The sequence below is a fragment of the Lytechinus variegatus genome, chromosome 5 (assembly GCF_018143015.1).
Source record: "Lytechinus variegatus isolate NC3 chromosome 5, Lvar_3.0, whole genome shotgun sequence".
Taxonomy (NCBI): domain Eukaryota; kingdom Metazoa; phylum Echinodermata; class Echinoidea; order Temnopleuroida; family Toxopneustidae; genus Lytechinus; species Lytechinus variegatus.
Window position 1 is genome coordinate 2,872,255 of NC_054744.1, and position 15,553 is coordinate 2,887,807.

The 15,553-nt window shown below is 34.7% G+C and overlaps 1 protein-coding gene across 1 annotated transcript in view; it reads left to right on the forward strand.

Annotated features, from left to right (window-relative positions):
• The first annotated feature begins 2,779 nt into the window (after nt 1-2,779).
• LOC121415066 (protein mono-ADP-ribosyltransferase PARP6-like) overlaps nt 2,780-15,553 on the forward strand; it is a 48,201-nt gene continuing 35,427 nt past the window's right edge. Inside the window, exons 1-2 of the mRNA XM_041608148.1 lie at nt 2,780-3,034; nt 9,933-10,025. Of these exons, the coding sequence (XP_041464082.1) occupies nt 2,950-3,034; nt 9,933-10,025 (178 nt within the window). The 5' untranslated portion in view covers nt 2,780-2,949. The remainder of the gene's footprint in view (nt 3,035-9,932; nt 10,026-15,553) is intronic.

Here is a 15,553-nt window from a genome sequence, read left to right on the forward strand (position 1 = left end):
GAATAGTATTCCTTCTCATTGATTTAAGTTTATAGTCGTTAACGCTTAAAAAGGATGTTCGCGGCTGAAAAATGATTAAGGGTAAATAAATAGATTAAAAATGAATGAGTAATAAAACGTAAATAAATAGAGTAAAATTCACCCAAATGCTGAAAATTCAATCAAAATCTCATAACAAATAAATATTTTAGCAATGTTTGTGAACAGATATGCACTCGGTCATTATGTGCGCTAATGCATGATGCACTCTGAAAAATGAAGTGCTAATTTGAACTAGACAAATCAGCACTCCGAAGTGCAGTCACTATACACGCTCTTTAAGAGCTAAATTAGCACTTCATTTTTTAGAGTGTGCCATGTCCCCATTTTCCTTTTCTTATGTTAAACATGGAATCATGAAATTAGGCCTATTTCAGATTTTAGACATTATGTATGATGTCTCCCTTATAACAAAATAAATCATTTTCCTTTATGCACTCTTTTAATGTTCACTTCTCATTTTTTTTTATTTCTGTATTTACATTACATCATAATAAAAACGAAGTGACAACGGGCTACACCAGTTGCATTTTTAATGCATCAGTTGTCAATCAAACGTTTTCATTCTTGGTGGATAAATTTGAATAAATACAACAATAAAATACAAAAGGATTATGATCATTATAAAAACATGACGTCATGTTTACGGTGATTACAATGTGATGATCATGATGTTAATATTGATTGTCGTTTATACGTCTGGTGATGATGACCATCATTTTATAAGAATTTCCATAGGTTTATTGCATCGAATTGGATTTATTTATCTATTTTGATCTTAAAACAAATGGAAATTCGTTGGTCGCTGGTCCTGGCCCTGTGAGTTGCCTCGTGTGTTATTTTCCAATTTCCATATAGGCAGCACCCCTGGAAATCTGGTGGGTATGCTAAATGGCAAAATGAAAATGACCATCTTTAAATTTGTTTTGCTGTCATTATTTTCATGGAATAGGCCTAAAATCACCTTTTTGTAGTGGAAATCTTTTCTTTTTTTTTGCTTGTCAAATCTTTTCTGAAACACAATCACCTTCTTTATGTAGCCAAACCCCCACTTTTTTTGCTTGTGAAATTTAAACCAGCACTACCCACCCCCCTGTAAAAAAGTTGTTCCCATGGCCCTGTCGCTGTTTATATATGAACAAAAAAGAAAATTGTCATTTAGTGTAACCATTCCTTTCAAATATAATAAGAAACATGGGATGGACTGGAGAAAGAAAAAATATCCAGGATGAAATAAAAGAACATGTTTATGGAGTTGTACATGACATCTTTTTTTAAATATGTAAAAACATTCCCGCCAGCAACTGGTGTAGCCCGTTGTCACATCATTTTTATTATGATGTAAAATAAGTAGAGAAATAAAAAAAATATGAGAAGTGAAATTTCAAAGAGTGCATAAAAGGGAAATAATCCTGAAAACAGATAAAAGTCCTCAAAATGGCTCTTTTTCGGGTCCTTTTTTTTAAATTGTCAGCTAGAGTTGGCGCGCTCGCATCATTGGTCCAATACTGAGTCTTTTGGTTGAAAAGTTAACATACACTTCAAACTTGAGTCCGGTAAGTACCCCCCCCCTCCCACTGGTGCACAGATCGGAATGGGGACCATGAGCCCCGAAAAGTTTGACGACAAAGAAATAATAGGGAAAAGGTAAAAATGAAAAGAAACACGGTGAAATATTTATTTTTGAATATGTTTAAATCTACTAGTAGGCCCTATCACAATATATTAATCATCAACACCGATCGACATCCTTGCTTGTCTTTCCTCTTTATTCCCTTTTCGTAACTCTTTTCCAGATTTGCTTTTCATCTCTTAAAAAAAATACAAAAGGGCTGGTCGCCCCTTTCCTGTATTTTACCATGGAGCTACTTAGCTCCATGATTTTATGATATAAATAGCATTTGAATTTGCATGGAACTGCTTATAGCACCTCCCCAAATGGTCTTGTTCTCCGAGAAATTTATATAAGCCATGTTTCTGGATGAAAGATATAAAGTCAAATAAATAAAGGGAAGAGAGAAATGAAGGAAAGAAGCAAGGAAGGGTGAAAGGAAGGAACAGAGCTAGGACAAAATAAAGACAGAAGAAAGAAAGATGAAGGAAGGAAGAAACAAAGAAAGAAGGAATTAAAGACGGAACTGAAAGGACGAAAGAAAGGAAGATAGAAGAAAGAAAGAGAGAACCAAACAAACAAATAAACGAATAAATAAAGAAAGAAAAAGAAAAAAGAAAGAAAGAAAGATGAAGGAAGGAAGAAAGAAAAAAAAAGAATTAAACTTGGAACTGGAAGCACAAAAAAAGTAAGATAGAAGAAAGAAAGAGATAAACAAATAAATGAATAAATATATGATAAATAAATACAAAGATAGAAAGAAACTTAAAAAGAAAGAAAGACTGAAGAAATGAAGAAAGACAGAAAGAAAGAAAAATATAAAGAAAGCAAGAAAGAAGGAGAGAAAGAAAGAAGAAAGAAAGAAAGATAGAAAGAAAGAAAGAAAGAAAAAAATAAAAAAAGAAAGAAAAAAAAGAAAAGGAAGGAATAAAGAAAGGAAGAAAGAAAAAAAGAATTAAAGAAAGAAATTTAAAAAATCAAAGAAAAACAAATCGACTCTGCCTTACTAATTCCAAATTTCCTTAAAACTAGACTATGTAATTTACGTCGGGCTTTTATTGTCCATATTTTGGCTAGAAAACCGCGCGAGAACGTCACTCTTTACTTTGTTTATCAAATATTCGGCTGACCGATCGAGAGAGAATGAATGAACGACAGGAAGAATAAATTGCTGCGCTAACAAAGCCAGTAATCAAAACAGAGAGCTGAGAGAGGAAGTTTTGAGTATATTACTGTGATAATTAATCAACGCTATGACACTTATGTGAAGAAGCTGAAATCTCAGTACACGAGAGAAGATGTCGAAAAGGCAAATGCTCATGCTTGCAGACGTTCAGTCAGTGGAAAACACCTGCAAAACCGACCCGGCTTGTCCATTTGTTGGTAAGTTGTCCTCGGCCCCAGTGCCAGTGCAGTGCCATGTCCATGAATTAATGTTGCCGTTCTCAAGCAGCTGTATCATGAGTATGACTCTTGAGTGACGCATCCTCATCATCACGATCATTGTCTTTTGAAGATGAGAATGATTCACTTTTCTCGTGTTGTGGGATGAGGTGGTGGAATGCATTGGAATTGAAACATTCTTGAGATTCAAACTGAATGAATTTCCTGATAATGAAGGAGAAATCCACTTGCTTGAACATCATCAATCATGTAAAAAAAGGAATTAAGATAAGAAATAAATAGAGATGATTGAAGGATGAAGAAAGAGCTTGCAATGCATAAACCACTTTGTGTATTATGACAATGTTCATGATTTTTTTCTTGAAAAGAAAATGTATGAATTCCTGTGACTGTGAGGGATGTGTCTGAAAATATGAATTTAGAGACAATGGTGGATCCATGGGGGCAGCCAGCCCGTGCCCCTCCCCCTTTGAGAGGCACAATTAAAATTTGTAATATAAAAAAGTCATTTAAACACAAGTGTCACCCCCTTTTGAAAGTGAATACTTTTTTTTTGCTTGTCAAATTTTTTGTGTGGATGAAATGTCCTTAATTTTAGGGTGAAAACTTTTTTTGCTTGTCAAATTTTGCTTGGGAAAATGTACCCCCCTTTTGGAAATCCTGGATCTGCCCCTGATTAGAGATAAAATGTTCATGATTCCAGGGTTCTTTCTTTAGATGTTAGAAGTTCTTGTATAAGTGGCAGCGGTGGGATGAAAGGTGCAATTTTTCAGAATTTTGATTGTTTCAGGGATCTGTTTCATAATGATAAGAAATTCACATTTTTTTATGAGATTAGTATCACTCTCAGCCATTCAAATTGAATGGCTGGCCCTATAGTACATGTAGCTTATTGCAATTTGCTATCATAACAAGTTCTATGAAAAACAAGTTTAGGGGGTGTTTGGAAATAATTTGGTCACGCATGTGTACAGCAATACATTTGACTGCCCCTGTCCATGCTGTTGCCAGTCAAGTTTGAGTTCTTCACTGAAAAGGGAATTCCAATCTCTGTCGTAAAAGTTGTCTGGGGAAAGGAGGAAAATATGTCAAACAGAATGGTGAAAGCTTGGAAGAAATCGGACAAGCAATAAGAAAGTTAAGACAGTTTTAGAATTGAGAACTATGTTAATTACTTAATTTCAAATTTTCAACTGGGTAAGTACTTTTAATTATGACAAGTGGAAGGACAGCTTTACCATGTAATATAAAGGATTAGTACCTATTCCCATGGGGCAGTAATCCAATGCAATTAAAGAAAAAATATCTTGAAATAAAACTTTTGAAAAAAAAAGACAACTTAACAATTTATGTATTGAAGTAAATGAGAGAGTAGTCATTGTCCTATGGGTTCACAGGCTTAATTCATTTCCCATAGACTCGTGTGTTAAAGTGGCACTTAAAAAGAATTCATAAAAAATAAGGAGGAAATTCGAGGGTTGAATGTTTACTACCAGTGGATAGGATAAATGTCTGACATTCCATATCTTACCAGAAAAGGGTACCTCGACCGGCTCATTTTAAAAATAAATCAGCATTTATGAAGACTACACCTGACGGGATAAAATTCATCACTTAATACAGTAAAATGGCCGTAATTCTTCCGCCAGTAAAAGTATAGTTCCATACTGGTGATATATCTTTCCAATTTGGAAAAAGGAAGTTCAGTAGGTACCCTCCCTAGAATCAGTGTTAGATTGTCAGTCATATTCATTCATTTTTGTCAATCAGCAATATTAAATTTAAAAATTGAGCAATGGGTTGGCTCGAATGAATATCTTTTGCCTGCCAGTTGTGATTAGGCCCGTACAACCTTATCACTATGGCATGTGGCCAATTTGAAAACTCCATGGATATACTAATTTTTATAAATAAAAAAAATCACAACTTTCTCATAGTTTACCCAATTTTGTCAAAACTTTCTCCCATCATCTATGGCCACTTGTTTTGCACCCACTCTGTATGTTTTCTGTCTGGTCTTATCTTATCCCACATGGTCTAATCCTAGTTTACATACATATACTATACAACCATTTACTCTACTTTACAACTTGGTCTAATTGTCCTAAAATTTACCATAATGTGTACATGCACAGTTAGGCAAAAACTATTTCATCTCATACTTTCCATCTGGTCTAACATCACTAATTCTAAAAATGAACTTAATGAACCAAATTGTGGAAATTGGACTGGTCATCTGGGGTAGGGCATTGGATGAAATTATAATTAGACTAAATGAGTTAGACCAAGTGATCTTGTACCAAATTCATGAGACCAAAATATAGTACATGTACATGTAGACCCAGTGGGTTTAGGCCTTAGGGACTTAAGCCATGATAGAGAACTGAGTAGACCGAGTGGGTATACGCTTCTACAACTTTGTTTGCCTTACATGACGTAGTCGTGTACCTTCAAGTTAAAGTATATTATCTTTTGGTGGCAGCGGTGGGATATTGGTGTCACATGCATGTACATTAAATACTGCCTACATGTCAAATAGAAACCAAGATTGTCCATTTTTGGAGGGTATATTTGTAGAATAACTTTTTTTTCATCAAATCATGATATTACAGACGACTTATATTATAGCACTTTTCATTATACCAGGGAGGTGAGAGGCCCTCTTACGTCAGTGATTATACTGTCTGAATGTTAAAGGTTAGGCCTACTTTTAAGTACATGCTATGTATACATCATGGAAATGAGTTTGCTTTACCCTTTCCCCCATTTCTTCCTTTGTGGACGATAAACATACATGTACATTAGGCATATCACTCACACCAAAGTGATTGGTTGATTTTTAAAATCTAGATAATCCACCTTATCACCATCAATTTTGCTATCATAATCATGATTATCTTCACCACCATTATCATTAATATCACTTTGATACCATCATCATCATCATCATCATCATCATCATCATCATCATCATCATTATCATCATCATTATCATCATTGTCATCGTCAATGTCATCAACATCATCAACATCATCATTATCATTCATCCTCGTCCTCCTCCTCCTCATCATCAGTCCATAAAATAAAAAATGCTTATCAATGAAAAGTGCACATAACAGAGATGTATAAAACTTTCCACATTTTTGTGACAAAAATAGGTCAATCGCATTGGGAAGAAAATCAATATTCAGTATCATATTATTTAAAGGGTCTTTAATTTCAAAATCTACATCATGTTTTCTTTTGTATCCCTATAATAGTAAAGTATTTAAAACATTACTTTTGTGTAGGCCTGCAGTAATATGCTGTACATGTACAGTATGGGGTAGATCAGGCCATCATAGCTGAGAATTCGAACTCGTCTTTCCCTGTTTATCCTGTGAGCTTTTTCTATTTATGGACCCCGTACATTGCCCCAACTGACTTTAAACATGTAATTAATTAGCCCTATATTGCTCAACATGTAGGTAGTTGTCTGTGGGTAATTTACGTAATTTCTCAAGGGGTTAATAGTTGTCTGTTTGATAATTGTCCTTGGGGAATAATCTTCAAAGGTTGTCGTGGAGGAAAGTCATTAATTAGCAGGTGTGTGTAGAATAATGTTGATTATGTTATATCTTATAAGAGGCGTGTACTTTATGTATATATTTGAGTAAGAAGATCTTAACACATTAAGGGCAAAGTTACCAGATATTTTACATGTAGTTAGGTGACTTAGGTCTGATAACTTTTGATAAAGAGCCCTAAAAACAAAGGGATGGTCCAGGCTGGAGATATTATGTCTCAAAATATAGTAAAGTTCACAAAGCAAAATGCTGAAAATTCCATCAAAATCAGATAACAAATAACAAAGTTATTGAATTTCAAAGATTATTATTATTATGGTGAAACAGTTCTAGGCATTTCTTTAAAGGGGAATGAAACCATTGGAACAAGATAGCTTGTGTGAAAACAGAAAAATCAAAGAAACAGATCAACGAAAGTTTGAGAAAAATCGGACAAATAATGAGAAAGTTATGAGCATTTGAATATTGCGATCACTAATGCTATGGACACAGCAAATTGGCAATGCGACAAGGATGTGTGATGTCACTTGTGAACAACTCTCCCCATTATTACTTTATTATATATTTCACTTGAATTGCCTCTTTTATCACATCTATCCATAAATCATGTGTTAGTTTCTACATGAGGGCATGTAATACATATTTTTTAAGAATACATCATGGATAAAGAGTTTTTATCATCATAAGAAAAAGCAAAAAAGAGACATTTTGAGGGTATTTTATAGTCCACCAAAGGGAAAGTTGTTCATCAGTGACATCACACATCCTTGTCGCATTGCCAATGTGAGGATCTCCATAGCATTAGTGATTGCAATATTGAATTGCTCATAACTTTCTCACTATTTGTCCGATTTTTCTCAAACTTTCTTTATTCTTATTCTCTGATTTTTCTGTTTCTACACAAGCCTATTTGTTTCAAAGGTTTCATTCCCCTTTAAGAATATTCATTATGTGGGCTGATGATGTCATATCCCACTTGTTCTTTTTGTATTTTATTACATGAAATTTTTCTACCAAGAACTAAATTGAATTAACTGATTTAATACATTAGTTATTTGTTGTCACAACTTATTTCATCATAATGGAGACACATCATTTTTATACATGTAGGAAAAATGTTACAATTATGATTTCATGTAATAACATAAGAAAAGGGAAAGTGGGCATGTGACATCATCAGCCCACCTTATGAATATTCATGACGATGTGCATAAAACTATTTTCACAAAATATTGATAAACTTTAAAATTCAATAACTTCACAATTTGTTATCCGATTTTGATGAAATGTTCAGCCTTTTGCTCTGTGAATTTTACTCTATTTATTTAGATAATAAATATTTTTAGCCCGGACCATCCCTTTAAGATCTGATCAGATTTGTAGACTGTAGTTCTGTACGTATGTCATTCTCACATATCGTCGCACACACCACGAACCGTCCTCTCTGCGCACTTCGATGCGAAAGTTAGTTTGGCATTTTAAAACCAGCAATAAGTGCACCTACAAGGAGAGCAAATTATTTACCAGTGTCTTCGTTCGATAGTTCAGGTTCCAAAGTTTCATCCCGTATCTTTATATTTTCTTGAAGTGAATTATTTACGCTACAGTAGGCATCATAACAGAGTGGACGGTTCGTGGTGAAATTGCGAGGCGCGATAGCGCACTGCATCTATTCCACGAACCGTCCTCTCTCTGTTACGTTGCCCACTGTGGCGTAAATAATTAACTTCAAGAAAATATAAAGATACGGGATGAACCTTTGGAACCTGAACTTTTTATCGAAGTTATTGGTAAATAATTTGCTCTCCTTGTAGGTGCACTTATTGCTAGTTTTATAAAAGCTTTTCTTTAAATGTGTTTTTTGCAAAAGTAACTTTCGCTTCGAAGTGTGAAGAGAGGACGGTTCGTGGTGCGTGCGACGATATGTAAGCCTACATGTATGATTCTCTGTTTAACTGTCTGCTATACACAATTTGTACATGGTGAATGTTGTTATTTTATTCATTACCTGTATCCATAAAGGAACATGTAGTTCTCCCCAAAAGTTGTAGGCCTACATGATTTTCTGTAAAAGTGTGTGAAAATGTTCCTGAAAAATGTGGCTTTTATAATAGAGATTGAACTTCTTCTTTGGAAATTAGAATGAGTGGTTTTTCATTAGAGTTTTGGTAGCATAGAGATGAACTGTCACACTTCCCATTTTCTGGTGCCTCGATCCCCCTAACCTGCCCTCTCAATATACAGAGGAAGATTCCATAAGATCAATAAATTTAGATGAATAATCAATTTGGAGCAAGTTCCATATAGTCTTGAAGTCTTGAAGCAAAAATAATACACTATTTAGAGTTGCTCCAGGAGATGATTTATTTGCCTTTTCTACTTTTATTATTTACCTGTAATGATACAAGTAATGTTGTATTACATGTAAATTTAACATACATGTACATGTATGTATATTTTCTTCTGTCTGTTACATCAGACAAATTTATTCATGTACATGTAGGCCTGAATTCATGTATGAAGTACATTTTTCAAAAATTTCATTGCCCTACAGCACAAGGTTTCGGCATTGTAGCCCTGTGGCATGTGAACAGGGCTCTGTGCTAATGCGCAGAGCCTGCTTTTATAAAATTATCTTTGACCTTCTTAAACCCGGTGAGCATCCAAAGTCCTGCCTTTGTTATTGTTTATTCCCTGGAATATTCCCACAATAGATCCAGCAGACTGTCTGCCAAGAGACCGAGCTCCTTAATCACAACAAAGCCGATTCCAAATTTATGAGCAAGTGCGGCTGATGCGTTTCCCATGTACTGTTCCAAGTGTGAAAATAGCCTACAACATGTGTCTTTAATTCATTTATTATGTAAATGTGCCTGTTTTATACAATTTCTTCAGTTGAACCATATTTCTTTGTTATGTGCATTGTACAGTAAGTGGTGAAGTGAAATGATAAGCCATAGTAATTTATATGGATATTCTCGCGAATGATGTCTCATAATTTGTTTGTTATAAATTGATAATTTCTCCTGTCAAAATGTCAATGATATGATACATCAAACTAATAATCCAAAGTCCGTAGGATATTTAAAGAGAGTGATGATGGATGATAATGTGATATAGGCATTACATGTGATGAAATTAATTATTATTTTCATTAGATTACTTATTTAGAAATACATAATGCAATTTTTTCATATAGACTGCATTTAATACAAAAAGGGCCGAAAAATTGGTTCTGTGGACTACATGAGGACACTATAGTTGATTTGTTTTTTTTTTACAACAATTGCTTGAATTTGTTTCTTTTTCAGCTTTTGAGCAGAGCAAGAACACATTTGGTTTTACGTTAGCTGCCAATGGAGAGGTTGTGATCTATACGTTTAGCATGGGTGATGATTATCCAGGTAAGAAATTTGGAGGGATTCTCATATGAAAACCTAGCTGAAACTTCAAGTTAAATTTATAGTTACTCTGTCCTGAAAAGATTTATATCTGAATTTTAATAGTAGAGTAAAATTTTACTGAGCAAAACACTGATAGTGAAAATTCAATCAAAACCTCAAAACAAGAGTAAAAGTTAATGAATTTCAAATTTTCTTTGTGAAAATAGTTATCATGCATGCTGTAATGAGTATGCATTTGATGGGCTGATGATGCCATGTCCCCACTTTCCTTTTCTTAAATACATACATGTAGGTATTTGATATAAAATCCCAATTATTTCATATTTTTGTACATATGTATACATGTATGTGTATGTTATGTCTCTCCTGTAACAAAGTAAGTTATAGCCATGATTTTCTTATACATTAAGTCAGTTGTCAATCCATTTAAAAAATTCTTTGAGAACAAAATTTGAAGAAATACAGTTTGATATTATAGAATACAAAAGAATAAGTGGGGATATGGCATCAATTTGCGTATTGCGTGTAAATGTTATTTCTCCAAAGTATTGCAAACTTTCAGATTTTAATAAAGCTTGTGTTTTGTTTCTCTGCTTTTACTTTAAATCTATTGAAATGATATTATTTCCAGCCAGGATTACCCTATTAAGTTGGCCATATGTAATGTATAATATGATTCCGAACCCAAAGAAAACAATCCGACCATCATTGCATTCCAAACTATCTTTACTCCAGCTAAACGTTTCCATGTGAATCACAGCAAGTACTGATACACAAGTGTGGGGGGTAAATTGCCAATTCGTCCATTGCCAACTCGTCCACTCATCACATTGTCTATCTTCATTTTAGTTATTAGTTTAATGCCATTTCGTCCATCAACACTTTGTCTAACAACCATTTGGTCTAATAATTATTTGGTCCAATCATCACTTTGACCAATCACCAGTTCGTCTATGATCATTTTGTCTCATAACCAATTTGTCAAATGCCCAGATATTGTTTTCATTCATTTCGCCCAATTAACACTTATCGAATTAGACCAAATGGTTAATGGACTAAATGACAATTAGACCAACTGGTTATTAGATAAAATGGTGAGTGAACAAAATGGCAATTAGACCATGTGGATTGTGGACAAATTGATGGTAGACCAAATGATAGTAGACAAGTTGGCAAGTGGACGAATTGGCAATAGACCAATCAGAAATAAACTGTCGAGTAGCAGAAAAGGACTTGATTAATTGCTTCAATTATTCATTTGCTTGAAAACCAAAATCTTCTTTTTATTGGGGGGGGGGGGCATTTGGACGGAATAAGCATTTTCAGAAGGGGGGAGGATTGAAAAGATGTTCCCCTAATTCAACTTTAATAGCTCGCTCTTGTCTGTTTGTGTCCCATGGTTTGTTGATAGTACATCTATGTATGTGAGTTGTTTTTTTAATACTTGAGTGAGAATAAAAATGATTTTTTTTTGCAAGTAACCTAAGGATGTACTAGGTTTCAAGGTTTCAAGCTACACTGACTGCCTCCTTCAATCCTGAAGATTCTTGCAGTATTGTAGTACTGGGAACCGGCAGGTGCAATACACCGGGTGAACACCCTACTCTTTGACGAATAGTGTATTGGTTTTTAACGTGCGTATGTTGTGACTCTCCTGTACACGGGACCAACATTTGCGTCCTTTCCGATGGACGGAGTGTTTCCAACTGCATTCACACCCGCACTGAACACAGCGGTGAGGCATGCTAACACACAACACTAGCATCAGATTTTTTTTGTTAGATGTCTTCCAGCATGCTGCGGGACTCGAACCCACGCACGTCGAGATCTACGATCTTATCCGGAACAGGCGCTCTAACCGACCGAGCTACCTTACCCTACAAGTAATCTGTAAGGTAATTTTTGAGGAGCCTGATGAGGATTAATGCTGCTTGAGAGTTTTCTAAACAGGAATAATATCCATATTTCAAAAAGTATTCTGTATTCAAGTTTTCTAATTTTAGAGCCATCATTATTATAATCCTAAGGGTAATACAGTGATTTATGGCATTGTTAAATATGAAATGCGAGATACTGATGTCCCTTGCTCGAGAGATTGTAAAAATGACATCATCGACAATGATATATTCATGGTGCTGGTTTTGCAAAACCCCCAAATTACACAGTAGATTGGTTCTTTAATGCGGGTACAAAATCACATTGTGTTAGTTTGACCTTTGTACCCTTTTCTACCCTTTTTTTCTACAATTTTTTTACAATTCAAAGATCAATAAAAGAATGAAATTGAGGTGATCAAACAATTAAGGTCTCTGAAGTGCCAAGGTAAATAGATCTCTAGGGTTCCAGCAAACAGGTAGCAGTGTTACGTTTATCATCAGCAGTGATGACGCATGCTTTATAAATATAAAATCACATGTGTATGAAATTAAAATTGATTGTGAATTTTGACCCCATTGTCCCTTGTGTCAAATGAATAGCAAAATATTCTTCACTTCCTTGTTAGAGTGAAGTATACATTGCATACTAGAAAGTTTAAGCGAGTAAAAGAAATATAAAAAACCCACTCGTTTTATGAATTTTCAGGTTGCACTTCAAAAATTACCCAATTACCGGTAGTAATGTACAAAGTTCAAATTTATCCTATTTCTTTTTTTTCTTTTGCTTTTGATAATGATGAAAGAGATACGGGGGGGGGGGGTGTCTAATCTTTGTTTCAGTTTTGCTCCAAGATGGCAAGTGTAGTGCAGTGTTCCTACTTCACTTTGATATCGTTTGTTTCCAGTAGTAGCCTATAGGACAATGCTTGAAAGTTGAATAAGTGTACACGTTTACTAAACGGTGATGTACAATGTTCCCTAAAAATTCCAATCTGAATTTATATTTCAAATATTGTTTAGTTTATTTGAAATGGATATTTGTCAAATGAAAGGGGTAATACCAGCTGCTAGTGTATTAGTCCATGGTACTGTAGGGCGACTTGCCCAGAAAAAAAAATGATCAAACTTTTCTTGAGGGTGTTTTTTTTTCATGCTGATATTTTTTTCCATAATTATCTCTTGTGTTGATTTAATATTGTGATGTACATGTACCTACAATGATTGATTATATCTTGTGAATTATTTTTAAATTTAAACTTTAAAGAGAGAGAGGAAAAAATTATATGTATATAGAATGGGATTATATTACATTGTAAGTGTAAGTGTATTACATTTACAGTTCATATATTGATCACAAGCACTGAAATTACTTTTGTCCTTGCAATTTGAAATTTTGACATAAACGCAAGGGATGATAAGCAAAGTAGACTTTTTATTGTCTTAAAGAAAATCCTCCATCGTTTTTCGATTGTCTACAGTCACAGTGAACTTTTATTTATTTTTTGTGAACCAAAGTTCAAAAAATCTTTTATTTTTTTTTTTTCATTCAGGGCCATTCTTGGTCATGTGTGTGACAGAAATTTTGAAAAAAATGTTATAAATATAAAGCTTTTAGAGATTTGTTACTAATTTTATGATTTTGAAACTCATTTTGACATTCACAAGAATTTCCAAATGAAATTTAACTTCCAAAATCATGCTTATGTGTGAAGTGGCAAGCATGGCCCACTTATTTTTACCTCTAACCTTGAACCTGCATAATAGAGACAGCAAGAAATATTTCCAAATTATTATAACTGACTTAACATGTTATGATATGAATTACTAAATCTGTGAAATTTGTAGATTTATTAATAATCAAATCTCAAATTTGTCATAATATCGGTCTCACACATGACCAAGAATAGTCCTTTATTATATCCAATCTACATTTGCATGAACAAGTATAGGCCCTATACAAGACGTAGCTTCTTGGTGCTTTTTACAAAGGGTCAAATTTGACTTAAAATTGATAGACTTGGTCAGATCCAGCTCATCATGCCTTTGCATGTAGTCATTAATTAGGTTGATCTGTGAAATACATCCACTTAGAAATTTGTGGGTAAACATGACTTCAATCCATACTTACCTAGTGAAAAAATACATAATTTTAGTGTTTTACAAAGAAATACAATATCATGAAATATGAGGAACCTATTAAAAAGCATAGCTTGTAGAAATAGGTTCCCAGACCCTTTTGAACAATAACAAGGGAAAGGCAGTCACAAACGATACGTAAATTGTTGGGAGTGTTTTGGTGTAGCATCTCCTACTCTCCCCTTGTACTCAGAAGGGCCGTCTGCACCATCCTGAGTTTTCAAATTAGCGCGCTATTTCTAATCTGGCAAATTATCCTGATCTGAACAATCTCGAGATTATTCGCAATGGAGACGCAATTATTGCGCTAGTTCGTAGGATTAATCTCGATATTGCAATCCCAAGTCAACTTGGGATTATTTGCAAAATAGCGCGCTATTTTACAAATTATCGCGCTAATTCGTAGGTGCAGATGCACTCGGGATTATTTCTTCACGGCGTCCGACCATAATGCATCGATGCCTCGCTCGAGCGGGAATTGCTCTTCTTGCGATGGTGGAGACGAAGAGGGCCAATTGGGCTAAAATCCTGAGATTGAGCAAACTCAGGATGGTGCAGCACCACCTAGAGGGTCATGTGTTCAATTCTCACATTGGCTAAGCGTCCTTTTGGCAAGCAGTTAATCCACACTCGACACCCAGGTGTCAAATGGGTACCCGGTGGGTGTTTCATAAAGCTATTCGTAAGGTAAGAGTGACATTAAGAATGACAGGTGATCCTTTCTTATATATGGTAAATGGTATACACCATAGGCGATGGTTCAGCGGGTAAGAAAGGATCACCAGTCGTTTTTAAAGTTGCTCTTAATTTAGGAACAGCTTTATGAAACGGCCCCCAGGTAGGATGTGAAAGGCTACATGTAGGCCTATGCCTAGCATTTGAGTCTTGGAAATCTTGACATTGTATGCAGGCTTGTCATGATCCAATGACTGGGTAATAATAATAACTAGAATTTTAATTCGTCATGAGGACGAATTAGGTGATCTGTCTCCGATTTTATGAACACGAAGACAATCAGCACGTTTATTGAGATAAATATGATCATCATGAGGAAAACTGAACTTTTCTTACGAAAAGAATATGTTAAATACTCTTGAAAAAGAGGGAAATCAAATGAGAATATGTGAAATACATGTAGGTGTACATGTAGGCGATACACATTGTACATGTTATAGGCTTAATAAAAAACAATTTTAATCTACTTAATTGTGCGATATTTGAACTTATATACCTTGTAATGGTGATTCAGGAACATTTGCAAAATGTTGAAAAGAAAAAAAAAGAAAAAAAAATTTATGTCCACTTTTGGGTTCGAACCGGGGACCCTAAGGACGCAAGTCTGATGCCTTACCCATTGAGCTACACGCTTCCCATAGACTTAACACATAAGCAAAACGAGAAGATCTGAAATCCAATTTTGCAAGTGAAATACGGGCATGATCCCGGCATCTGATCGGAAAATGGAGACCACACTTGCGATAGCTTACAATCTCAGCTACAACATACTCAAAGCTC